This window comes from Megachile rotundata, chromosome 1, assembly GCF_050947335.1.
Source record: "Megachile rotundata isolate GNS110a chromosome 1, iyMegRotu1, whole genome shotgun sequence".
In the NCBI taxonomy this organism is placed as follows: Eukaryota; Metazoa; Arthropoda; class Insecta; order Hymenoptera; family Megachilidae; genus Megachile; species Megachile rotundata.
In genome coordinates, this window is record NC_134983.1 from 19,730,217 (window position 1) to 19,758,084 (window position 27,868).

Below are 27,868 nucleotides of genomic sequence, written 5' to 3' on the forward strand. Positions count from 1 at the left end.
AGCATTATTGTAATACATTTAATTGAAAATCCCTATCTTGATCTATTTTATAAATTAAAGAGTTGGTTGGTGAAAGAAATTGAAGAGTGCAAGGTTTTGAAAAATGAGTGATTAAAGTCTCTTCAATTTTTGTTGAAACACTTTAAAAAATTAAGAAGAAATATTTTTTTTAAATTTTTTAAAACAAAATAATTTAAACCAAACCTAAAATGTAAACCCAAAAGAATTTACACAAGTGTGTAATTTATACTTGAAAGGTTTTAAAAATTGACTGATTAAAGTCCCTTCAATTTTTGTCAAAATACATTAAAAAATTAAGAAGAATCATTTTACTTAAACTTCTTAAAACAAAATAATTTAAACCAAACCTAAAATGTGAACCCAAAAGAATTTACACAAGTGTGTAATTTAAACTTGAAAGGTTTTAAAAATTGACTGATTAAACTCCCTTCAATTTTTGTCAAAATACATTAAAAAATTAAGAAGAACCATTTTATTTAAACTTCCTAAAACAAAATAATTTAAACAAAACCTAAAATGTAAACCCAAAATAATTTACACAAATGTACAATTTACACTTGAAAGGTTTTAAAAATTGACTGATTAAAGTCCCTTCAATTTTTGTGAAAATACATTAAAAAATTAAGAAGAATCATTTTATTAAACTTCTTAAAACAAAATAATTTAAACAAAACCTAAAATGTAAGCCTAAAATAATTCGCACAAATGTACGATTTACCCCTGATTCGAAATTAAAAGAACAGAGATGAAATCGAAGAAAAATAACTCTGTAAAAAAAGAAAAGAAAATTGCGAAGAAAGTTTAAGCGAGTAATTTCCCGAAAGGGTTGAATCGCCACGTGGTAAGCGAAAGTGCACGACGAACGACAGTGCAAGTTTCCAACGATAGCGAAAGCTCCCGACGTGGCGGCCACAGCTGTAAAGCTATTAGAGAGAGAGTTTTGCGGCGGGTCGTTGGAAAAGCGGCCAAGAGAGACAGCGGGAGAGAGAAAGAGAGAGAATTATCGTTCTCTCTATGTACACCAGCCATTATGTGCATCCAGCAGCGATGCAAAAGCTCGCTGTCGGTGTGCATCACCGTGTGCCCGGCACGCGTGTGCAAATCTACGTGTTACATGATGGAGTTGAGAGTATACCGTGTACTACTATGTGCCATCATCGCCAGCCAGAGAGAAAGAGAACGTCAAGGGATCAGAAAGGGAGGTTAAATGCCGGTCGATATCTCACGGAGGACCAATGTCGCTTTGCTTTTTGGCGATGGCTTCGAACCGCTCCCGAACAAAACAAATTTCCATCAATGTTTCTTTTTTGTGTCTTTTGAATTTTGAATTTTGGATGAAGAGTTTATGTGAACAGTGTTGAAAATGTAACATTCTATGAAGATTATTAATGTTGTAACATTATATGTGTTGGAACAATTAGTTAGGGGATGAACAGTTTATATAAACAATGTTAAAAATATAACGTTCTATGAAGATTATTAATGTTGTAAATCAAACATTATATGTGTAGGAACAATTAATTTGTTAGAGGATGAACAGTTTATATGAACAATGTTAAAAATGTAACGTTCTATGAAGATTATTAATGTTGTAAATTAAACATTATATGTGTAGAAACAGTTAATTAGTTAGGGGATGAACAGTTTATATAAACAATGTTAAAAATGTAACATTCTATGAAGATTATTAGTGTTGTAAATCAAACATTATATTTGTAGGAATAATTAAACATGAGACTACATTATTGTATCATTAAAAATGAATAGCTATAGAAATCATATTTTTAAACTTTACTGAATGATTTTATAACTGAAATATAATTAGATGTCATGTTAAAATTAATCATAAACTTGATGTATTATATTAATAGTAAAAAAAATAATCACAAACTTGAAATATTATATTAATAGCAAAAAATTAATCAGAAACTTGAAATATTATATTAATAGAAAAAAATTAATCAGAGACTTGAAATATTATATTAATAGCAAAAAATTAATCACAGACTTGAAATATTATATTAATAGCAAAAAATTAATCACAAACTTGAAATATCATATTAACATGTAAAAAATAATTACAAACTTGAAATATTATATTAACATGTAAAAAATAATTCCAAACTTGAAATATTAATATCAAAAAAAGATTCCAAACTAGAAATACTAATATTAAAAAATAATTCCAAACTAGAAATACTAATATTAAAAAATAATTCCAAACTTGAAATACTGATATTAAAAATTAATTCCAAACTTGAAATATTAATAATAAAAAAGAATTCCAAACTAGAAATACTAATATTAAAAAATAATTCCAAACTAGAAATACTAATATTAAAAAAGAATTCCAAACTACAAATACTAATATTAAAAATTAATTCCAAACTTGAAATATTAATAATAAAAAAGAATTCCAAACCCGAAATACTAATATTAAAAAAGAATTCCAAACCCGAAATACTAATATTAAAAAATAATTCCAAACTACAAATACTAATATTAAAAATTAATTCCAAACTTGAAATATTAATAATAAAAAAGAATTCCAAACCCGAAATACTAATATTAAAAAATAATTCCAAACCCGAAATACTAACATTAAAAAAGAATTCCAAACTAGAAATACTAATATTAAAAAAGAATTCCAAACCCGAAATACTAACACTAAAAAACAATTCCAAACTTAAAGTATCAATAATAAAAAATCCTCCCAAACATCAAAAAACGAACGACCATAAAACACACCACAAAACCGTGATCATAAAACGAAAAATCGAGCAAGAAGATGAATCATGCATGTAAAGATAAAACGAGTTAACGAAGGAAGAAACGAGAAACGCGAAAAGCTCATAGCCATCGTCATCGCTCTCTAAGCAACGTGAATGAACCGTCCGGGTATTAGAGTACAACATTCGCGGGTATCAAAGCGAGCGAGTAGGTGTGCAGACACGCCGAACGTAATAGTAACCTTGGCTTTAGCGATGGTCACGTTATGGTAACGTCTATGACACGTTCCCACGTAGTCGCGTGTCACGTTCTAGCTTACGATCGCCTCACGTGACCACGGTGAAAGGGGAGGGTTAAACGAGCCTTGTCATCGGCCTTTTTATCTCCTCATACTTTTCTTCTTCTTTTTCTTTTTATTTTCTCTTTCGTTATACGATTCTGGCTATCGCGTTTGCACCTTCATCTACGAAATATTTCTTACTTGCATTCGAATTTTAACGAAATATTTTTCCTTGTACTTGATTCAATTTTTGTGATCTTTTAGAGAGATTGCAAGTTAGGTTTGTTTGAAGCCTTTCTCTTTTGTATGTCATTGAGATTTAATGAATTTTTTTAATAGTACTTGAAACATGTTTGTGAAAATGAAAACGAGATGTGATATTGAAGGTTCAATAAATTTGTATAAATTTCATAAATGATAAGATAAATTTCATAAATAAACCATGATAATATCTAACACGCAAATATATATTTTCTGTTCCAGATCGTACAAATCAATCGCCTTCTAACAAGCCACATTAACCTCAAGTGATTTCTATTTTCTTACGAAGCGCGAAAGAAGTAATTAGTGTGTTTATATCGACGTAAAGATACAAAAAGTAAAAACGAAAAAAAAAGCAAGAAGTAGAAGAGGAAGTAAAAAAATATTCGAAGAGCTTAGGTTCAGAAGAGGAAGACAAAACATTAAGAGCTATAGTAATCTAATTAGTGTACAAAGTATATCTGAAACAAAAAGAAAAAAAAAGCTAAAGTCCGCCAGTGCCAAATCGAAAGACGAGAATAACAAAAGGGAAACAAAGACGATTATAATAACAAAAAGTAAAAAAAAAAAAAAAAAAAAAATAGAGGAAGAGGAAGACACGAAGACAAAAGAGTATAAAAACTATTGCGCGAAGAAAAAGAAGGATAAAAAAAAACCGTAAACCAAAGAATCTACCATTTCTTTTTTCTACTAATCACTCAGCAAGCTAACGATATACACTCGGTAACCAGCGAGGGATCGAGCGAGCTATAGCGATCGCTCGAAATCGCGAACAGATTAATTAAGCGGGAATAGCCGAACCGACAAAGTTTTCTAAGCTATAAGGAGTTCTATGTAATAAGCGAGTAATAAACTAAAGTAAGATTAAAGTTTTCATTTTTTTAAACAAACGGACGCACCTACTAGAGAGGAAGAGAGAGTGCGAGAGAGCGAACGAGAGAGAGAGAAAGAGAGCGAACGTATCTAATTAAGGAAGGAGTCCCATCCAAAGCGAAAGACGGAGACGGAGAACGCAGGCCGCCCTATATATCCAGAAAAGGGGACTCGCATATAATTACTCCCAGAGAAACCGATCTACTTCAGTTCGTAGCCTAAACCTGTTGAGTACAAACGACAGAAATAGAGTTATAGAGAGAGGTAGAGAGCGAGCGAGATCGCGAAAAGAGCACGTGAGAGAGCAAGCAAAAAAATCGATTAGAAGGAAGAAAAATCGACCACACACGCAGGGTACATACGCCAGAAACGGACACAGAGAAACACAGAAATCGACTTTACAGCAAGAACCGGTAGAAGTCAGGGTGTCGAAGATCCAGCGCCTAATCCCGATAACGAGCATCCGGTCACGATCGCAGGGCTCCGCAAACGGGAACGGGCAAGGAGCGAGCGCAAGGTCGCGAGGTGACGAGATCCCATAGATAGAAGACAGCCGAAGAGGAAATTCTCGAACGGTAACGCGACCTCCTGCGAGCAGGGGGCTCGAGTCGAGATGACGTGGCGAGGAAGATGAGCGCCGAGGTCACGAAGGAGGTCGTCGCCACCGAGAGGGTATCAGGTAGCCCTCCGGCGGCGGTAGCGACCTCGCCGAGCTCGGTCGGTCCAGGTGACCCGGCGCGTCACCTGCCGCCGTTCAGCAGCTTCGCCGGGGACAACGCGATGGACAGCTCGACGACATTGACGACTCTTCACTCCCAGGACGTTGGACTGGGTCTGACGTCCTCCTGGGACTACTACGAGGGCCTGACCGGGCGATTGATCGACTCCCGAGGCGAGGTGGTGCTCGCTAGCCAGTACAGGCCTTGGGAGTCGAAGAACGCTGGTGGAGGAGGTGGCCCACCAGGAGAAGGTCTACCCAGCTTCGCCAGCCAATTCACCGCCCCGAGCGAAGCGGAGCCGCAATTGACGGCGCTGACGCCGTTGTCGCCAGCCTCGATATCGCACTCGCCGCCGGTCACGTCGGCCGTCGGTCTGCCGAGCTTTCACACCCTCGGTACGCCGCTCCCGGCACCGCATCCTCATCGGGGCAGCGTGGGCTACCCGCTGGTCCCGGCACCTGTACAGGCCCGCGAGGTGCCCGCTCTCCAACAACAGCTACTCGACGAGAGGCACATACAGCTACTGGGCTCCAGCCCCGTACAGGCGTTTCCACCGCCGCCACCGGGTCACCCGCACCACACCGTGCTGACGGTGGTCAAGCCGGACTATCCGCAGCTGCACCACGCCAACTTCCAGAACCCGATGTCCACGGTGCTCGACTCGTCGCCCACCTCGAGGCCGATCGGCATCGACGGCAGGAAGAAGGAGCGCAGAAAAATACGAGCTGGCTCCATGGAGTCGGAGGACAGCGCCGGGGCAGGCAACGTCGAGAGTTCTGGACAGGTTGCCGCTGTTTCGTCCACCGCGAACAGGGGACCCCATCATATGGGCGGTGGAATCGCGGACGCCGACGGAGACGGAGGCCTCAGCGACAAGCCGGCCAAGAAGAAACGCAAGAGGTGCGGAGAGTGCATCGGGTGCCAACGCAAGGACAACTGCGGGGACTGCGCGCCCTGCAGGAACGACAAGAGCCATCAGATTTGCAAGATGAGGCGGTGCGAGAAGCTCACCGAGAAGAAGGTTAGTGTTTACTCTTATTCTCTTTATCTCTTCTAGCTAGGTCTCTAGGTAAATCTAGAGTATATAAGACTCTAGGTAAAGTCGGCTTATTTCGATCAAGGTATCTTGGGATGGGCCCAATTTTGTCTGTATCTTTGATCGTTCAGAAAGTCTTTCAGTCATTTGGTGCCACATTCGTTTAACATTACGAATAATTATTAAATGTACAACCTTATTAAATATATGCAGTGTGTGACAACTCTGTATATAATAGACTTTATTGAGTAACACCAAATATAGAAGGTGGTACTCAAGGTTGTATTAGACTAGTGTTAATATAAAACAGCAGCAGGTAGCGAATGAAGTGAAAGAGCAATTTTATTTGAATAATTCTATCCAAGTAACAAGCACGTAAATAATTGACTCTAATAATCAGTCAGTATAAAAACCAGCAGTTCGCAGATAAAAGAGCAATTTTATTTGAATAAGTCCAACAAACAAACATAAATTGTCGTCCAATATATAATTAGTATAAAATATAAAGTGAGAAATGAAAGAAGAATTTGTGGAATTAAAAATGTAATAGTATAAGGCCTAGTTTCAGTTTATGTCGCGCGAATCTGTCCCTTCGATTAACCCTGTTGTTGTCCGCGTTAATCATCCCTTGGCGTAACTGGGGCAGTTTCACGGAAGGGGATTGTCGCGAAACAGGCGGGAAAACGAAATCGTCGTACAAGCGGCAGGTCGCGTTGGTCGAAATTGGTGAAAATCCAGGTGTATCGGTGTGTACGTCAGAGGGCGAAATGGGTGAAGGGTGCACACAGCACCCAGTTGGCAGGGTAGAATAAACACCGACACGGCCCGTACGCGTTGTAGAACGACGCGTATATATAGATAGAGGCTGAACTTGGCCCCGATGCCTGAATGTGCCGAGAATCCCAGAGGGAAATACAGAAATACAGATAACCGAGGTGGTTTATTATTGTAGCGACATTGAATAGGGGGTTGGTGGGTTGACTGGCTGGCCTGTTCGGATGCTCGCTTTTCCTAGTAACGGATACGAACCGTACGCAAATCTATTGTTTAAGGCTGTTAGAGGGTTTGCCTGATGGGACTTTAGGAATTTTTAAATTCAAAATTTCTCATTTTTTTATTGAGAAATCTAGCAATTGAGGGATTCGGTAATTTGCAAACTTGAAAGTTTACAACTCTAGAAATGTGAGATATAGAAGGTTTAGCTAACTATGGGACTCCAGAAATTTTTACATAGGGGAAGTTGGAGATGTACGGATTCTGTGATGGTTTTGAACATTTTTCTATATGCAAATCTAAGAATTTAAGGGTTTGATAAGTTGCAAGTTTGAAAGTTGTCTAATGTGCAAACATGGAATATTTCATACAAGGCTTGGTTAGATATAGGAGTCTATGAGCTTAGAGATCTAATAATTTGAAAATGGAGAAATTTACGAATCTGTTCATTCAGAAATCCAAGAAGGTATCTCGTAACTTATAAATTGAAGAATTTATAAATTTGAAATATTTCATACTGAGTCTTCCCAACTATATGATTCTACGAATTTGGTCAAACAATGATTGAAAGATCTGCGACTTTAAGAATTTCCTTACTGTTATTTACAATGCCCCACACAGTTCAAATATTGAGGTTAATTCTCCACAGATTGCAGCGTAATTTCGAACATTCTCAGAACTAGCAATAACAAACATGTTTTGAAGCAATATCTCTTGCAACATTCTCTGCACGAATCACCTATCTACTACAATTAATACACAATTTCTTTAAAAACTATTTAAACAGTCCAACTTCCCTAAAACACGCAAAGAGTGAATTTCATAGCGATCGTTATAACGGATCGAATTGAAGTTAAGAAAACGGCACGGTCGATTGTACGATCTCGAAAGCGATCAAGCGAGGTCGATGTCGCGGCGAGCTCGTTTCGAAAACGCGAATGCACGGGGTCATTGTACGATGACGCGAGTCAATTTAATGGCAAAGTCGCGAAGGCAGTGTGTGCGGTGTGCAGAGCTCGGTGCATGCAATAAACAGCTACGGTTTGAACGGCGGTAGCTCGTAAGCAGCTCGCTTATCGTAGGGCAAGTTCAAGGCTCGTCGCGGGTCATAATAATCGCGTATCGAACTCCGGCTCGTTCGGAAACAAACGTGTTGTTTGCTGGCGATACCGAACGGGACACCTCTCCTTTCTCTTTTCTCTTCGACTCGCTCCTTTCTTGAACGTTGATAAAACTCGCTGTCCGACAATTAAAGCGAATCGACTCGGATATTTGCTCATAAACATATTTCCGTGCTGGTAGAAAAGCGGGGGAAGGTTTATTGAGTGCGGGGTTTTTGGGATTTTTTCATTTGGGTAATTTTTTGGGAATTGGGAGATTGAGTTGGAAATTGTGGAATTCGAAATTTTGAAATCTGAAACTTTGGAATTTGGAATTTTAGAATTACAAGTTTTGGAATTTTGGAATTTTGGAATTTGGAAATTTTGGAACTTGGAAGTTTTGGAATTTGGAAGTTTTGGAATTTGGAAGTTTTGGAATTTGGAAATTTTGGAATTTGGAAATTTTGGAATTTGGAAGTTTTGGAATTTGGAAGTTTTGGAATTTGGAAGTTTTGGAATTTGGAAGTTTTGGAATTTGGAAATTTTGGAATTTGGAAATTTTGGAATCTGGGAATTTTGGAATCTGGAAATTTGGAATTTGGAAATTTTGGAATTTGGAAATTTTGGAATTTGGAAATTTTGGAATTTGGAAATTTTGGAATTTGGACATTTTGGAATTTGGAAAGTTTGGAATTTGGAAATTTTGGAATTTGGTAATTTTGGAATTCGGAAATTTTGGAATTCGGAAATTTTGGAATTCGGAAATTTTGGAATTTGGAAATTTTGGAATTTGGAAGCTTTGGAATTTAGAAATTTTGGAATTTGGAAAGTTTTGGAATTTGGAAGTTTTGGAATTTGGAAGTTTTGGAATTTGGAAATTTTGGAATCTGGGAATTTTGGAATCTGGAAATTTGGAATTTGGACATTTTGGAATTTGGAAATTTTGGAATTTGGAAATTTTGGAATTCGGAAATTTTGGAATTCGGAAATTTTGGAATTCGGAAATTTTGGAATTTGGAAATTTTGGAATTTGGAAGCTTTGGAATTTAGAAATTTTGGAATTTGGAAATTTTGGAATTCGGAAATTTTGGAATTCGGTAATTTTGGAATTTGAAAATTTGGAAATTTGGAAATTTGGAATTTTTGGATTCATAAATTCTCAAATTTACAACTTAAAAATCTAAAAACCTACCCTTTAAAAAATTCCAAACTCAAGAATTCAAAAATTCCTAATTTTTAAACCTCCAAATCTTAAAAACCTACAAATATAAAAACCTGAAACGCTAAAAAAAATAAGTACCCAAAAATTTCCTGAAAAACTTCTACAAACAGTATTATTAATACACGGATGAATCGTCTTCCCGTCGTGTTTTCCTATCTGGAACACTCTTCTTTCATCTTGTGTTTGCTTATACCTCTCTGTTCTTCTCGTGTCTTCTTTTACTCAGGTTTTTTTATCGAGCGCCAAAAGAAAGAAGTGAGAAACAGAAAGTGATAAGGGAAGAATGTAGATCGATGTTGACAGGGAATCGGACAGCCGGTCGTCTCTGTAGATAAGAATGTATGTAGACGGGACGCGTTTATCTGGCGGGCGATAAACGCGCCTTGGATCGCTGGCGAACGCGTGCCTCGTGTTTTTGACAATATTTGAGAAAACGTGTGACTTGCAATCATTGATGCAATATTGCAACACTTTACGTCAACTTATAGTAACTTATAGGTAGTTACTATAATTCCCTAGTTTCTTTTTATTGACGTGTTCTTAAAATTCCCTATGATTCTGTTAAAATTCACTGATGCTTTTTAAACTTTTCTGGAGACCTTACAATTATCAAGGGTCTGTTTATAAATTTTTCTAGGGTCTCTAGGGTTACTTAGGGTTATCTAGAGTAATCTTATAAATTCCTAGGATCCCTAGGAATTTTATAATTCCCTAGGGTCTCTAGAATTCCTTAGGATCTCCTCAGAATTCCACAGATTCACTTCTAATTCTGTAAAATATCCTTCGAAATTCCCTAGAAAGTATTTGGTGTCTTCTTGAAAATTCCCTAGATATTTCTAGATATCAAGGTTCAGTTAGAATTTCAGTATAATTTTTTTAGAATTCTGGTAGCTCCAGAATCTTACAGCTCTAACTCGAATTTCATAGAGTTCCCAAGAATTCCCAGGATGTCCCAAGAATTCCCTAGATGTCCCTAGGATTCTCTATTTGCCCCTAAGATTCCCTAGATTCAGAATTTCTCTATGATTTTTTTAGAATTCTGGTAGATCCAGAATCCTATAGCTCTAACTCGAATTTTCTAGATCTCTCAAGAATTCCCTAGATGTCTCTAGGATTCCTAGATGCCACTAAGATTCCCTAGATTTAGAATTTCTCTATGATTTTTTTAGAATTCTGGTAGATCCAGAATCTTATATCTCTAACTCATATTTCCTAGATCTCCCAAGAATTCCCTAGATGTCCCTAGGATTCCTAGATGCCACTAAGATTCCCTAGATTTAGAATTTCTCTATGATTTTTTTAGAATTCTGGTAGATCCAGAATCTTATATCTCTAACTCATATTTCCTAGATCTCCCAAGAATTCCCTAGATGTCCCTAGGATTCCCTAGATGCCACTAAGATTCCCTAGATTTAGAATTTCTCTATTGATTTTTTTAGAATTCTGATAGCTCCAGAATCCTATTCTAACTAGAATTTCCTAAATCTCCCAAGAATTCCCTAGATATCACCAGAATTCCCTAAATACTCCTATAATTCCCTCCTATTATTTCCCAAGCCTCCATCAGATAACTTCTAACAATTTCTTCAGGTCATAATTCCTACAGTGAATACGCTTTTACCGATAAATTTTCGCCGAGTAAAATCGAAGGAACGAAGCGGGTAAATACACGACCGGCCGATAAGAAACAACCGAGTTCCGCGAGTTATTTCCTGGCTCGCTTCCTGAAACGCATCGACGAAGCGATTTCTTATATTTACGCAGTCGGTGATTCTTTCTTCCTCCACTCTTTTTTTTTCTCTTGCCTCGCCGATAAACGAGGAGGGACGATTTTTCGCGAAGACGTCTTTCTTGGCGACTTTATCGTGCCGCTTTCCGAGCTGACCTTAAGTGAGTCACCGACAGCTATTATCGTGACTTTCACGGACAGCCGTGCGTAGGCAGACCGCATCTCGTGATGAGCCGCGATTAAACGAGAAAATTGTTGTTCCGCTCGATGATAGCCTGTCGAGTGCAAATAATATGCGATCCACGAAGTCGATCAGTCAACGGCGACCCCGCCGCGATATATATCGTCCCTCACCTCGACACGACGCGTCCTATTACGATCCTGACGGCCGATTATGGTAAACTCCTCTTCGCTTTATGCCTTATTAAAACCAACATGCGACGTCTGACCTCGAGCATTCATAATTATGGATAGAATGAAGCTGCAACGAGAGCAACGACTCCTTAAGCTCATGGCTCGCTACTGTAATTATCAGATTATCACTTTTCAAAAATCGTTGAAATTCACATCTACAATTTGACTACTTATGCGATTTAAATGATCACTTTTTATATTTTTTTTCTGGAGAGCTTATGAAGTCATGGGGGGTCTTTGTACTTTGATGAATCTGACTTGTGGTGCACTCACAGTATGTGATCAATTTTATTGAAATTTTTCTTATAATTTCAAGTCTGAAGTTCTGAAGTTTAGGTACAGTTATGATTTTAGGAGTCGAGGATCATTTAAGAGATTTCTACAATTCTGCTTTGTCTAGAGAACCTATGAGGTTATAGAGGTTCCTTGTACTTTGATGAATCTGACTCGTGGTGCACTCACAGTATGTGATCAATTTTATTGGAATTTTTCTTATAATTTCAAGTCTGAAGTTCTGAAATTTAGGTGCAGTTATGATTTTAGGAGTCGAGGATCATTTAAGAGATTTCTACAATTCTGCTTTGTCTAGAGAATTTATGAGGTTATAGAGGTTCCTTGTACTTTGATGAATCTGACTTGTGGTGCACTCACAGTATGTGATCAATTTTATTGAAATTTTTCTTATAATTTCAAGTCTGAAGTTCTGAAATTTAGGTACAGTTATGATTTTAGGAGTCGAGGATCATTTAAGAGATTTCTACAATTCTGCTTTGTCTAGAGAAGCTATGAGGTTATAGAGGGTCTTTGATGAATCTGACTTGTGACATACAATTATGAAATATTTTATTTCAATGTTGTATACGCTTCGATTTGAAGGTTTAACTATAATTTGAAAGGTGAAGTCTTGCTTGTAAGACACTTCAGTCGTAACATATCCAGAAGGGAGTTTATCCAATCATGGAGCAAAAGCTCGTTCGTTATCCATTTCGCATTGTCGCTTTCAAGAGCACCTATCGAGTGCTCTTAAATGATTTTTCATGAATAAGTAAGTCCGTAAAATTTCATTAGAAATAGCATTAAATCAAATGTATTTGATGAAGTAACTCTTTAAACCTAAATTTACCTAATGTTCCTAAAGAGTCCGTACACCAAGAACAAAGAAAGCTCAAACCGTAAAGGGTTAACGTAACAAGTAGCGTTAGTAGGAAGGCTCTTAATCGATTGTCAGTCTCGAAGGGACGTATCTCGAATGCGTATCGATCGAATCGCGAGGAAGCCGGGCAAGTGGCGAACATTTTGAAGGGCTCGAGGGGTGGCAATTGCAGAGGCCGTCACATCGCGATTTCATCTCGATTTAGCGGGATCGCGAAGGTCGATTGTCCCGTGAACGCTCGTCGAAGATGAAAGAGAAGGGAAAAATCGTATCGGGACGGGGTCGGAATGTTTCCGTGGTCGGGAAACGGGTCAAAACAGCGGTAAAAGACGATAAAAATTGGGGCATCGCGGCACGGATGGCCTCTCGACGCCAGGTGTACGATGAACCCGGAGGGTCGCCTTCTCTTTCGCGAACAGAAAGACACCGGAGGGGCGAGCTTTCCCTCGGGATAAAGAGGGTGTTAAGATCCGCGAGGGTGTGGGTTGTTGTGACGGCGCTCCTACACTAACGCTCAAAAGTATTTCATCCCGTGTCGGATCAAATATTTTTTATTAATTAAACAGTCGTCTTATAGCTTTTATATAATTAAACATTCGTCTTGTACACTTTTATTTAATTAAACACTAGTTTCGTTGTTTTTATATGAACTAAAGCTTCGTCTTATTGGGTACCTTGTACATCTCACATGTTTTGCGTATGTTATACTACATCATGTGTGTCTTATACATATAAGTATCTATACCTATACCTATACACATACGTACCTTACATGTCTTATATGTTTCATACATCATACATGTATGTTCTGTATTCTAGTATATCCCACATGTCTTATACATACCTTACATGTCTTATATATCTTATATGTTTCATATATCATACATGTATGTCCTGCATTCTGATATATCTCACATGTCTTATACATACCTTACATGTCTTATATATCTTATATGTTTCACATATCATACATGTATGTCCTGCATCCTGATATATCTCACATGTCTTATAAATCCTATATGTCTTGTATATCTTATTCAACATAAATGTCTGCACATCTTAAATGTCCCATATACTTTCACATCTCATATGTTTCCTATACATCATACTATACATCACATACATCATATATGTATCATGTATACATCCTATGTAATAACTCACTTTGTTTACACCATTAACAAAATTTACCATCTCCTATAAATAAGGTGAAATCAAGGTTAAAACCGCATATCACATGAATTTTTTATCATCACCAAGTGTAGATTCAAACCTTGAAATGGATGTCATGCGTATATTACAGACACTCCATATGCAAATTTACTACATTATTTGACATTTTGCCTAGAAATGTGCCGTAACTAATGGGCGGAGCACGTTAATAAACATTTTCAGTGGGGTTACTCGTTGTCCACTCATACTTGACCGATTCGATGGTGGACCCCACCGCTTGACTTCATTTCAGCTCCGCCTACTGTCCACCGATTTCTAGATATATTAGCAAACGTGTCGGCGTATTCCCCTAGGTTATGTGGACATTGATATCGTTACCCTTGTGTCCCTGATTTTGGAGTTGATTGGAGGAGCAATGGAGTCTTTGGGTTTTTGGTACTTCACATTTTCAAATTTTTTTCTAAATTTCTATATTCTCAAATTTCTATGCTCTCAAATTCCAATTTTACCAAATTTGTATTTTTTCAAATTTCTACATTCTCAAATTCCTACGCTCCCAAATTCCTACGCTCACAAATTCCTACGCTCACAAATTCCTACATTCCCAATTTTCTACGCTCCCAAATTCCTACGCTCCCAAACTCGTACGCTCACAAATTTCTACGCTCACAAATTTCTACGCTCACAAATTCCTACGCTCCCAAACTCGTACGCTCACAAATTTCTACTCTCACAAATTTCTACGCTCACAAATTCCTACGCTCCCAAACTCGTACGCTCCCAAACTCGTACGCTCCCAAATTTCTACGCTCACAAATTTCTACGCTCCCAAATTTCTACGCTCCCAAACTCGTACGCTCACAAATTACCGCGCTCCCAATTTTCTACGCTCCCAAATTCCTACGCTCCCAAATTCTACGCCCTCAAATTCCTACGCTTTCAATTTTCTATGCTCCCAAATTTCTACGCTTCCAAATTCAACGCTCTCAAATTCCTACTATCCCAAATCCCTATCTCCCCAAAATCCCAATCTCCCCAAATTCTAATCTCCCCAAATCCCAATCTCCCCAAATCCCCATCTCTCCAAATTCCAATCTCCCCAAATCCCCATCTCTCCAAAATCCCCATCTTTCCAAAATCCCAATCTCCTCAAATCCCAATCTCCACAAATCCCCATCTCTCCAAATCCCAATCTCCTCAAATCCCAATCTTCCCAAATCCCCATCTCTCCAAATCCCCATCTCTCCACATCCCCATCTCTCCAAATCCCAATCTCCCCAAATCCCCATCTCTCCAAAATCCCAATCTCTCCAAATCCCCATCTTTCCAAAATCCCAATCTCCCCAAATCCCCATCTCTCCAAATTCCCATCTCTCCAAAATCCCCATCTCTCCAAAATCCCAATCTCCCAAAATCCCCATCTCTCCAAAATCCCCATCTCTCCAAATCCCAATCTCCCAAAATCCCAACCTCCCAAAATCCCAATCTCTCCAACTCCCCCTCTCTCAAAATCCCCATCTCCCCAAAATTCCCCTCCATCCCTCCAACCACTCCACATTTCCCTCTCACAACACGTGACCCCGCATTTCCCACTTTCTGCATTTTCCTAAGTTGTCATCTAGCATTGTAAAGCAACGGGTCAATTGCGGCATTCGCTCACCGAGTGCAATCTCTAGCGATCTTCTCGTTCCCCCAGTTTCATCGAGTAATTGTCCACGGCCACGTGTGAATCGCCTTCGTACTTGCTCGTCTCTCGTAACGACGTAATACAACGTAACACCGAGCGTAAGCAGTCGCGTGGGCGTTGACACTTGTTTTGGTAGCCTCTGACCACACTCTTCTTGCTCGCGTGTCATGCTTACTTGCACGATAAACACCGCGTTATCGGACTTATAAATTCTTACTTTTCAATTATGTACAGATATTGCTTTTCGGTTGATTTATTTTTAAGTAACTTGGGTGGAGGTTGTGACTCGTTTGATTGTTTACTAGGTGTCAGGTTATCTGTCTGATCTTTTGCTGATATTTTAGGTTATTTCAGTATGTACTGGGTATTCGTACAGAATTGGACATCATTAATATTCTTTGTAGTCTGACATTATTTACTGGAATTGTTAGTCAGCCATTTTGTGTCAATGAGTAGTAACAGTGAAGTGCAGGTGAAGTCATTTCATTATAGTATACTATATTTGATGCTGTAAGCTATGTGAAGAAGTGTAAGTCCATCAGTGTGCCAACAAACATGTCCTATAAAAATATATTTCACAAAATTAACCCATCACTCTAGCCACAAACATTTCTCATCAATGGAGTTACAAAAGTGACCCAATGCAAGTACAAATGTAACATATAAATCCACATACAAAAGTGACACTATAACATGTTGCAACCCATGACACTGTAACCCAAGTGAAGAACCATACCCCATCAGTTAATTAAAAAAACGAGTCTCAAAAAGTGAACCTAACCATCAGGTATAGAACTAAGTTAGCAGTCTCAGAAAACATGAAGAGGGTCATTGACGTTATTTCCATAATCCAAGGCCGACTAAAAGAGTGAATGAGCCAGATGAACTGTCTAGTGCATAGCGTATAGGGTTGACTGGCCTGACGCACGATAACCCCCAAGTAACCGGGAATTGTGACCCGTTATCGTTCGGTTATCGATTTCGCGAATAACTCGCGAATCGTTCGTGCTGTTGGTGGTAAGCGTCGAGCAGCGTCGGAGCATCGCCGTCTCGTAACCGAACACTCGTCGACGCGGTCGGGTCAGATCCTCTTTCTCTCGTCCTCTTGACGGGCTTCGCACAGTTTCGATTTATCGAGAAACCGGAACCGAAAAGCCCGCCCGATGCCGATTATTCGTTTCGCGTAGAAACTGCTACCGGGGGAGCGACCCCTCGATCGATTCGGTCCGCGAAACGTCTGCGAATCGACGCACTTTACACCTTCTTTCTTTTTGGACTCGTTTCTTAAGGGTTCTTCAAGAATTAATAGATTTTTTGGTACATTTGGGAAATTTTTCATGGAAGGTTCACTAAGATTCACTAAGGTTCACTAGGGTTCACATCAAGGTTCACATCAAGGTTCACTCAGGTTCACTAAGGTTTACATCAAGGTTCACTAAGGTTCACATCAAGGTTCACATCATGTTTCATTAAGGTTCACTAGGGTTCACTAAGGTTCACATCAAGAATCACTAAGGTTCACATCAAGGTTCACTAAGATTCACATCAAAGTTCACTAAAGTTTACATCAAGTTTCACTAAGGTTCACTGAGGTACACTAGGGTTCACATCAAGGTTCACTCAGGTTCACTAAGGTTTACATCAGGGTTGACTAAGGTTCACATCAAAGTTCACTAAGGTTCACTAAGGTTTACATCAAGTTTCACTAAGGTTCACTAAGGTTCACTAGGGTTCACATCAAGGTTCACTCAGGTTCACTAAGGTTTACATCAGGGTTCACTAAGGTTCACATCAAGGTTCACTAAGGTTCACATCAAAGTTTACTAAGGTTCATTAAGGTTTACATCAAGGTTCAGTAAGATTCACATCAAGGTTCACTCAGGTTCACATCAAGTTTCACTAAGGTTCACTAGGATTCACATCAAAGTTCACTAAGGTTCATTAAGGTTTACATCGAGTTTCACTAAGGTTCACTAGGGTTCACATCAAGGTTCACTAAGGTTCACATCAAGTTTCACTAAGGTTCACTAGGGTTCACATCAAAGTTCACTAAGGTTCATTAAGGTTTACATCGAGTTTCACTAAGGTTCACTAGGGTTCACATCAAGGTTCACTAAGGTTCACTAAGGTTCACACTAACAGCAAATTTGGAATAATAATAATGTACCTGAATAGTATACCTGAATAGAGTAATAATAAATCTGACCTTGAAATAGAATCCTCAAAAAATAAAAAATCCTATTTACAAGGGGTTGAAGCAGACAATTAAAAGTTTCCAAGTGGTATTTTTTTTTGAACGCCAGTAGAAAAATATTCAACTTCACCCCCATACTGAACAATAATAATGTACCTGCATAGTGCACCTGAATAGTGTACCTGAATAGTGTAATAATAAATCTGACCTTGAAAGAGAATCCTTAAAAAAGAAAAAAAATCTATTTTGCAAGGGGTTGAAGCAGACAATTAAAAGTTTCCACGTGGTATTTTTTTCGGAGGCCAGAAGGGAGGCACCGAGATGCGCCCGCGCCTATTTCGTCGTAATAATGGATATCGAGAGTCTGGCAGGGCACGAGGGATCGATCGAGCCGCGGAAGTCGAAAAATTCGTCCTACTTCCTGGCAGCCTCCTCGCCGAGACGGTCTCGCAACCGTGAATTTTCTACCCCTCCATTCTCTTCGAACCTTCTGTGCTCGACGCTCTTTATCTTTGTCCCGTTTATTTATGTCGCTCGGGAAATGTTTCATTATTTAAAACGCGCGACCGTTTACCGTCTCCTTTTACTTCTTCCGTGTCACCATATTTCACAATTTCTACGTCTGCAAATTTATACGTTGTAACTAATTCCCAAATTTATATTTGGGAATCGATTGAGGAAGTTCGAAAATCGATTGAGGAGTTTTGGTATTTTGGGAGAAGTGTTTGGGTAATTTTTAGGGTCATTGTTTTTTTTGATTTGAGGGCTGATTTTCAATTTTTTTAAAGTTCTTGAATTTTTTATTTTTTGATTTCAGAATTTATTGTTATCATTTAAAAATGTTTTAACTTCTTCATTAGAGAAGTGATTTGGGAAATTTTTATTGTCGTTGCTTTCCTCATTTGAGGGTTGATTTTCAACATTTTTAAACTTTTTAAATTTTTGATTTTTTAAATTGAGAATTCATTTTCAATATTTAAAAGTGTCTTAACTTATTCATTAGACAAATGTTTTGGGAAATTTTTATGTTCATTGCTTTGTTAATTTGAGAGTTGATTTTCAACATTTTTAAACTACTTGAATTTTTGATTTTTCAACTTGAGAATTTATTGTGAATATTTAAAAATGTCTTATTTGAAAAATTTTTATGTTCATTGCTTAGTTGATTTGAATGCTGATTTTCAATTTTTTAAATTTCCTAAATTCTTGATTTTTCAATTTGAAAATTTATTGTCAATATTTAAAAATGTCTTAATTCCTGTCTTTAAAAAAAGTCTTCCAAAAGGTCCTCAATATTCATGTTTTTTTTTTTAAACAAAACAGCATATTTTTTTACATAGACTCATTCTATAAAATGTTTAAAATAAAAAAGTATTAAGATATAACATCAAAGAAACAGTACTTTAAAAGATATTTAAAATTGTTCATAAAATATCTTGTCACCCATGTCAGTTAATTTAAAATATATATTTATAATTTTTTAGTAAGTATATACTTATTGCTAGGCTTTTAAGTTGACTACATTGTTCAGTCGTTTACAGAAGAAATCGAAAGGTGTAAAATAGCTATTGATTGTTCACGAATAAAGCACGAAGGGTATCTCGAAGGAAAAGTTGATTAATCGTCGCCCAGCACAATTGACTCGATTAAGAGACGCGGACTTAACATTCGGATAAATTAACAGGCGGCCCCTTCTCGTGCTTCACCCTTGCCCGGCCTGGTAAAAGGTTTTTGCCCAGAGGGAAAGTGGAAAACTCGATTTTCCGAGGAAACGAGGAAGGCGAGCGAAGACGCGAGGATCGCGCGCGAGTAACGATCGACCACCCTGACGAAGGAATTTCTCTCGACCTTGTGCCACGACACCCGAACCAACGAGATTTCCAGCGCAGCCTTCATCAGCCGAGTGTGAAATCCACTTTTCGTGGTCGTTAGCCCTCCGTCCGCGGTTCGTCGAGCCATCTCGTCGAGAGACCAAATTTAAAAGGATTCCAAGCGGATGACTTAAATCTCGATACATCGAACCATCGTGTTTCCGTAAACGTTTTCTTGATCAGATCTGCAAATCGTTCGATTACCTTCAACTTACGATGTAGGACTCTTTGTGGAAGTTTACGGATGATTCTTTAACTGGATGATGCTTTAATAGTTCTTTAAGTATTTCGGTGGAGTTTCTTTATGAAAAAGGGTTCACCCCATCAATCTGGGGTTATCGATCGGCTTTTTGTAAGTTCGTTCGATCCTGGAAATTGCTGTCTGATGTATGCTTTAGAATGTGATTCTGTCGTGGAAGTTTACGGGAACGGGTGCTTCTGGAACTTGGTGGATCACTACACATTTTTTGTAATAAAAAGTAATGTAGCAAACCGATGTGGATGACCTTGAAATATATTGTCAAGGACATCATTCTGAACAAATTCTTTCTATAGAGTCAACTGCCTATCAGTTATAGTTTCAGAGATAAATGCAAAAATTGTCGTCGTATTTTGAATTTACAGTAAACCTACTATAACAACTACAAAAAGTTATACGGTTTACTGATCGTTATGACCTTGAAATATGTTGTCAAGGACATCATTCTGAACAAATTCTTCCTATAGTGTCAGCTACCTATCAATTATAGTTTCTGAGATAAATGCAAAAATTGTCATCGTACTTTGAACTTACATTAAACACCTACTATAACAATTACAGAAAGTTATACGGTTTACTGATCGTTATGACCTTGAAATATATTGTCAAGGACATCATTCTGAACAAATTCTTCCTATAGAGTCAACTACCTATCAGTTATAGTTTCAGAGATAAATGCAAAAATTGCTATCGTATTTCCAACTTACACTAAACACCCACCATAACAATTACAGAACATTCCCCTTTTTACCGATTGTTATGACCTTGAAATATATTGTCAAGGGCATCATTCTGAACAAATTCTTCCTATAGAGTCAGCTGCCTATCAGTTATAGTTTCAGAGATAAATGCAAAAATTGTTATCGTATTTTCAACTTACAGTAAACAACTACTATAATAATCACAGAAAGTTATACGGTTTACCGATTGTTATGACCTTGAAATATGTAGTCAAGGACATCATTCTGAACAAATTCTTCCTATAGTGTCAACTACCTATCAGTTATAGTTTCAGAGATAAATGCAAAAGTTGTTATCGTAGTTCCAACTTACACTCAACACCCACTATAACAATTACAGAACATTCCCCTTTTTACCGATTGTTATGACCTTGAAATATATTGTCAAGGACATCATTCTAAACAATTTCTTTCTATACATACAACCACCTATTACCCATAGTTTCAGAGATATCCACATGTTCCCAATATCACACAAAAGCACATGCATTTTCCAAAGGTCAAACGCTTGACTGACTTTTATGACCTTGAAATATGTTACGAAGGACATTATTCTGAATAATATAACCACCGTTCGGCCTTGATTTTCTACATATTCGCGAAAGTATCTTCAACCAAGTAATTACTCACAGAAGGGCACACGGTTCACCGATTTCGATGACCTTGAAATCTTTCTGATCAATCTTCATATATATAATCACCCATTGATTATAACTTCGAGGTCGTAATTCAGTAACAAAAAAAAAGATGCACGGGTGAATACAATAATTTGTTGAAATACGAAACATGGGATTAACGGTAAAATTATATGAAAAGGTCAATTTTTATTGATGTAAGTAGAGAAAATTGTGGTGGACGATGAAGAGGACGAATAATAGGATGAATATAGTTAATGATATAATTAATTGTTTGACAAGGATAAATGAATGACCTGTGACTTCTGATGAACGTATAAATAAGTAATTGTCAAACTAGTTCAGCAACTATTGAATTTAAAATGGCGGACGTATATATATGTAACTTTAGAAGTTCGTTCAGCGACGATCGGATTCAAAATGGCGGACGTATATATACGGATTTTTCATGTTAGTTTAGCAATGATGAAATGCAACATATCAGACGTATATATACGTAATTTTCAAATTAATTCAGCAACGTTGGAATTAAATATGGTGGACGTATAAATACGTAATTTACAAGTTAGTTCAGCAACGATGCAATTGAATATGGTGGACGTATAAATACATAACTTACAAGCTAGTTCAGCAACGATCAAATTTAATATATCAGACGTATATATACGTAATTTACAAGTTAGTTCAACAACGATAGAATTGAATATAGTCGACGTATATATATGTAATTTCTAAGTAAATTCAGCAACGATGCAATTGAATATGGTGGACGTATAAATACGTAATTTGCAAGTTACCTCAGCAACGATCAAATTTAATTTATCAGACGTATATATACGTAATTTACAAATTAGTTCAGCAACAATACAATTGAATATAGTCGACGTATATATATGTAATTTCTAAGTAAATTCAGCAACGATGCAATTGAATATAGTGGACGTATAAACACGTAATTTCCTTGTCAGTTCACTCAAGATCAAATTGAATATATCGAACGTATATATACGTAATTTACAAGTTAGTCCAGCAACGTTATTCAACAATCAAATTGCACATAAAGAACATATAAATACATATTTTTCAAGCAAGTCCAGCAACGTTAGTCAACGATCGAACTGCATGTAACATATATATAAATACGTAATTTTAGGACAAGTTCAGCAGATCGGATTTAAGAAAACCTTACAGTTTAAGGTAAACCAAAATTGGCGGGCAAAAGCGACAACAGGCGCATAAAGATTATCGGAAAACGCTCGATTGAAATGCGAGCAGATGTACAGGGAGCGACAGATGCTCGGAGAGGCAATGCGAGAAACGAAACGAAGCGACGCGACGCGACGCGACGCTGTGCGTCGTCACGAATTCGTTCTGGTGTCGCACACGCGTCCCTGGGATTCACAGCCAGACTTGCTACGACGAATCGAAAAAGAGTTGTTCGCTCGTTTCGATCGATACCGAACCTGTATACGTGTGTACATTGTATACGCGCGAGTGTACACTCGGCTGCAACGCAACTTTTCAATTACAAATACGTAAACTTCATTACTTTCAAATTTTTCTATTTTTGTGTTAATAATTTTTCGAACTTTTCAGTCGATATTTTAGTTTTTTAAATTTTTCAATTTTGAACTGAACGAATTTGTGGTAGTCATACTCATCGGATATTAAAATATCCCTAGATTCTCATAGTCATAAATTACTAAATTGCTAGAATGTGGAATTTTTATATTTCAAAACTTTCAGCTCGTAGAAAGTTCCTAGATTTCCTAGAAAGTTCCTAGAAAGTTCCTAGATTTCCACAGTCATAGATTCTCAAATCCCCAGATGCCAAAATTTCTACATCCCAAAATTTCTAACTCAGCAAGTATGGAAAAATCCCTAGATTTCCATGTTACATAAGTTCCCAAATCCCTAGAATTCGAAATTCGTATATTTCAAAACTTTCAACTCATAGAACCTTAGAAAGTTCCTAGATTTCCACATCCACAGATTCTCAAATCCCCAGATGTCAAAATTTCTACATCCCAAAATTTCTAACTCAGCAAGTATGGAAAAATCCCTAGATTTCCATGTTACAGAAATTCCCAAATCCCTAGAACTCGAAATTCGTATATTTCAAAACTTTCAACTCATAGAACCTTAGAAAGTTCCTAGATTTCCACATCCACAGATTCTCAAATCCCCAGATGCCAAAATTTCTACATCCCAAAATTTCTAACTCAGCAGGTATGGAAAAATCCCTAGATTTCCATGTTACATAAATTCCCAAATCCCTAGAACTCGAAATTCGTATATTTCAAAACTTTCAACTCATAGAACCTTAGAAAGTTCCTAGATTTCCACGTCCATAGATTCTCAAATCCCCAGATGCCAAAATTTCTGCATCCCAAAATTTCTAACTCAGCAAGTATGGAAAAATCCCTAGATTTCCATGTTACATAAGTTCCCAAATCCCTAGAATTCGAAATTCGTATATTTCAAAATCTTCAACTCATAGAATCCTAAAAAGTCCCTAAATTCCTACACTCACAGATTCTCAAATCCCCAGATGCCAAAATTTCTACATCCCAAAATTCATAACTCATCAGGTATGAAAAAATCCCTAGAGTTCCATGTTACAGAAATTCCCAAATCCCTAGAACTCGAAATTCGTATATTTCAAAACTTTCAACTCATAGAACCTTAGAAAGTTCCTAGATTTCCACATCCACAGATTCTTAAATCCCTAGATGCCAAAATTTCTACATCCCAAAATTTCTAACTCAGCAAGTATGAAAAAATCCCTAGAGTTCCATGTTACATAAATTCCCAAATCCCTAGAATTCGAAATTTTTATATTTCAAAACCTTCAACTCATAGAATCCTAAAAAGTCCCTAAATTCCTACACTCACAGATTCTCAAATCCCTAGATGCTAAAATTTCTACATCCCAAAATTCATAACTCATCACACACTAAAAAAACCCCTAGATTTCAACATTCGCAGATCCTAAATCCCCAGATCTGAAAATACCTGCGTACTCTAATCCTTCACTCAACAAACTTTGAAAAATTCCCTAAAAATAACTAAAAAGAACTAAAGAGATATCAACAGCTCCTAAAGTGATCTCTTCGGTTTTTCATAGAAAGCCATACATTTGCCGTTGACTGTACACTCGCGAGTAAATGATTCAGGATCAGGTAAAATTAAAGGCTGTCGAGGCCAATGCGAGTAAGGACGATCTCTATTGACATTAACCAGTTTCGCAAATAGAAGGTTCAGCCGTGATCCTAGGGCACCGTTCACTTGGCAGATGGTTGATCCTGTCCGAAGAAAAGCAGATCCCGTTGCGAGATTTTCGAAATGCAGAATCGCCTTTCGAAATTCGAAACGCCATCTGCTGACTGACGTTAATTAGATTCCCGTAACGCGAGACAGTATCGAGTGACGCGATCCTTCCTTTGATTTCCTCATTCTCGCGGTGGAAGTACGCTTGTCGAACGTTATGGATGTTGAGGAACGAAGAAAAATGGGAATTATGTACTAATGTGAAATACAACGCAATGGGTTTGATAATCTTGAAATGTTACATGGAGAACATTTTCAGTCGCTTTTCTTTAGAGTTTTTTGGATTTTTGAATTTGAGATATTGTGTATTTGAAGGTTTGAGTGTATCAGGATTGTTAAGTTTGATCAGCAGAGTCTGAGATTTGTGAAAATTATAGAGTGTCTCATAATTAGTGTAGGTAACTGAAATGGGAGGTAGCTGACATGATTCTGAATAAATTTTCCCTTTGCAAAAATGGATTCTGAAGCTTTGTTTTTGAATTATTAAGGAAAAACACGGACCAATCAGAGCGCGATGAGTGCGACAGCTTCGAGCCTAAAAATCGAAAAATTGAAACCTACAAATCTAAAATATTAAAAATCTCAGAATCTAAAAATTGCAAAACCTAAAACTGAAAAAATTAGAGAACATGAAAAATGAAAAACCTTGTGAATTGAAAAATTGAATAGGAAAATAGCGAATAACGCAGCAAGCAGATCAAGAAGCTATTAGAGTAAATAACCACAGAGTGAAATAACGATCGGTGTAGCGATCCGAAACTAAAAGTTGTACCATTAAGAAAAATAAAAGCGTCGTTCCTCGCAGTTATCGGGTCTCGTGCTCGAATAAATCTCAATTACCATTATTCAGCGCGGGATATCGTTCTTCTTGGTATTCTTCTCAGAACGAATCTTAATTACCTCCGTCAATAACGATATTAGTCTTCTCTTTCGTATAACGAGTTACACAATTATACACCGACGTTCAGCTTCGCGTATCCACACATAGAAACGAAATCGAAGTCCCAGATGGAATTTAGGGAGGTTTTGGATAGAATTTGGGGGGATTCTGGATAAAATTTAGGGAGATTCAGGGAAATTTAGGGGGATGCAATTTAGGGAGGTAAAAATTTTGGAGGTTTTGGATAGAATTTAGGAGAATTCTAGGTAAAATTTAGGGAGATTCAGGGAAATTTAGGGGGATGCAATTTAGGGAGGTAAAAATTTTGGAGGTTCTGGATAGAATTTTGTGGGATTCTTAATAAAATTTAGGAAGATTCAGGGTAATTTAGAGGGATGCAATTTAGGGAGGTAAAAATTTTGGAGATTCTGGATAGAATTTAGGAGGATTCTAGGAAAAATTTAAGGATGTTTCAGATAGAATTTGGGGAGATCCTAGATAGAATTTAAAGAGATTCTACATATATAGAATTTGGGGAGATCATAGGTAGAATTTAAAGAGATTCTACATATATAGAATTTGGGGAGATCCTAGCTAGAATTTGAAGAAATTCTACATATAGAATTTGGGGAGATTCTAGGTAGAATTTAAAGAGATTCTGTATATAAAGAATTTGGGGAGATCCTAGGTAGAATTTAAAGAGATTTTACATATGGAAGTTGGGGAGATCCCAGGTAGATTTTACGGAGATCCTAGACAGAATTTAAGTAAATTCTAGAAAGAATTCAAGTAGATTCTAGACATAATTTGAGGAGATCCTAAATAGCGTTCAGGGAGATCCCAAATAGAATTCAGTTAAACCACAGATAGATTTTAGGGAGATCCTAGACAGAATTCAAGTAAATCCTAGAAAGAATTCAATTAGATTCTGGACAGAATTTGAGGAGATCCTAAATAGCGTTCAGGGAGATCCCAGATAGAATTTAGTTAAATCACAGATAGTATTTAGGGAGATCCTAGACAGAATTCAAGTAGATCCCAGACAGAATTTAAGAAAATTCTAACTGGAATTTAGGGAGATCCCAGATAGAAATTGAGGAGATCCCAGATCAAATTTAAAAAGATCCCAAATACAATTTAAGGAAATCCCAGACAGAAATTAGGTAGATCCCGAATAGAATCCACAGCGAGATGGCAGCCTACACCGTATATTGCAGAGGTTCCAGCGAATCCTCGCGAAACATTCTTCCGACGACGCGACCAAACGCACGTCGAGAAACGAGAACGGATCGATCGTTAGGGGTCGAGGCCTCGAGGCGTTCTACGGGGTAGTCTCGAGTCGATTTTCAGCCATTAAACGCGCATTGCAAATTGGGAAACGGTGGCGGTCAGGGTCAACTATTACACGCATAACCTTCTCAAACCTTTCAATTTATTACTACCATTATTCATTACATCTATTATCCAATCCAACAAAAGAAACATCGCGTAATTCCTCGTAGAAAAATAAAAAAAATAAAATAGAACTCCTTCATATTCTCCTTAGTTTTCAAGAAAATAAAGCTTGAAAATTTGAAAATTCACCACAGGTAAATTTTCATGTTCGCGTGACGTTAACATTTTCCGTCGAGTGATCGCGCTACGCTTCGGACGAAATGTGAGAAGATTTTCAAACGATAATTATGATTATTCGATAGTGGAACCATCGCCTGGCCTTCAAGGTCCACAGGTCTTACACCCGTGTACTTTTATTTATGGCAGCGTGGTGAGGAAAAAGATATTGAAAGTGCGGAGCAATTAGCGCGAGCAATTAATTACGCATTTAAGGAACTGAAATGTCAAAACAGGTTACAGCGTGTGCACGCTTCGGTAATCAGACGGGTACAGCTATGCATATGGGGACAGTTTTGCAACGGAGAACATTATTTTCTTTTAAAACTTCTTTCTAGACAGGAAGTCAATAACATGTATTATTTTATGTTATTGACTTTTTAATAACATTTATTATTTAATTTTATTGATTTTTTAATTTATTATTTTATGTTATTGACTTTTTAATAACATGTATTATTTTATGTTATAGACTTTTTAATAACATTTATTATATTATGTCATTGACTTTTTAATAACATTTATATTGCACTTTGTAGACAAAGTTTACCAACATAATTTACGGTTGATTGAAGATAATATTGCAGTAATTAATTATTTTTCGAGATGAAAAATTAGTGGGATTTTTAATAGTGAACCTTATTCGTAAATTTGTAGCTTCAAATTTTAGGTTGATTATGTGAAATAATGGTAAACTGTGATGAAGATGATGAAACCTCTGGTGTAGGTTTTAATACGGACACCCTGTATGTCGTTCATACTTCAATATTTTCACGATCAATATATCGACACCTAATGTGAACAACATTGTAACTTATATATGTTTACAGTGGAGTTGCAATGTTGTAACTCTTACATGCTTACACTGGTGTTACAATATTGTACAGTAAACAATTTGTCAGCCTATAAGTACATAATAAAAGAAAATATTCCAACAATCTGCAAATGAAAATATTC

The 27,868-nt window shown here is 37.3% G+C and overlaps 1 protein-coding gene and 1 long non-coding RNA gene across 13 annotated transcripts in view; one reads left to right on the top strand and one right to left on the bottom strand.

The window, feature by feature from the left end:
- Positions 1 to 27,868, bottom strand: part of LOC143264324 (uncharacterized) — a 159,003-nt gene that overhangs the window by 50,748 nt on the left and 80,387 nt on the right. The window lies entirely within an intron of this gene.
- The window catches only part of Tet (tet methylcytosine dioxygenase-like), a 190,094-nt gene that overhangs the window by 19,362 nt on the left and 142,864 nt on the right, over positions 1 to 27,868 (top strand). For all 9 annotated transcript variants that reach the window (XM_076530774.1, XM_076530776.1, XM_076530770.1 and 6 more), the window contains one exon: positions 3,515 to 5,905. In XM_076530774.1, the coding sequence (XP_076386889.1) occupies positions 4,796 to 5,905 (1,110 nt within the window). In that variant the 5' untranslated portion in view covers positions 3,515 to 4,795. The remainder of the gene's footprint in view (positions 1 to 3,514; positions 5,906 to 27,868) is intronic.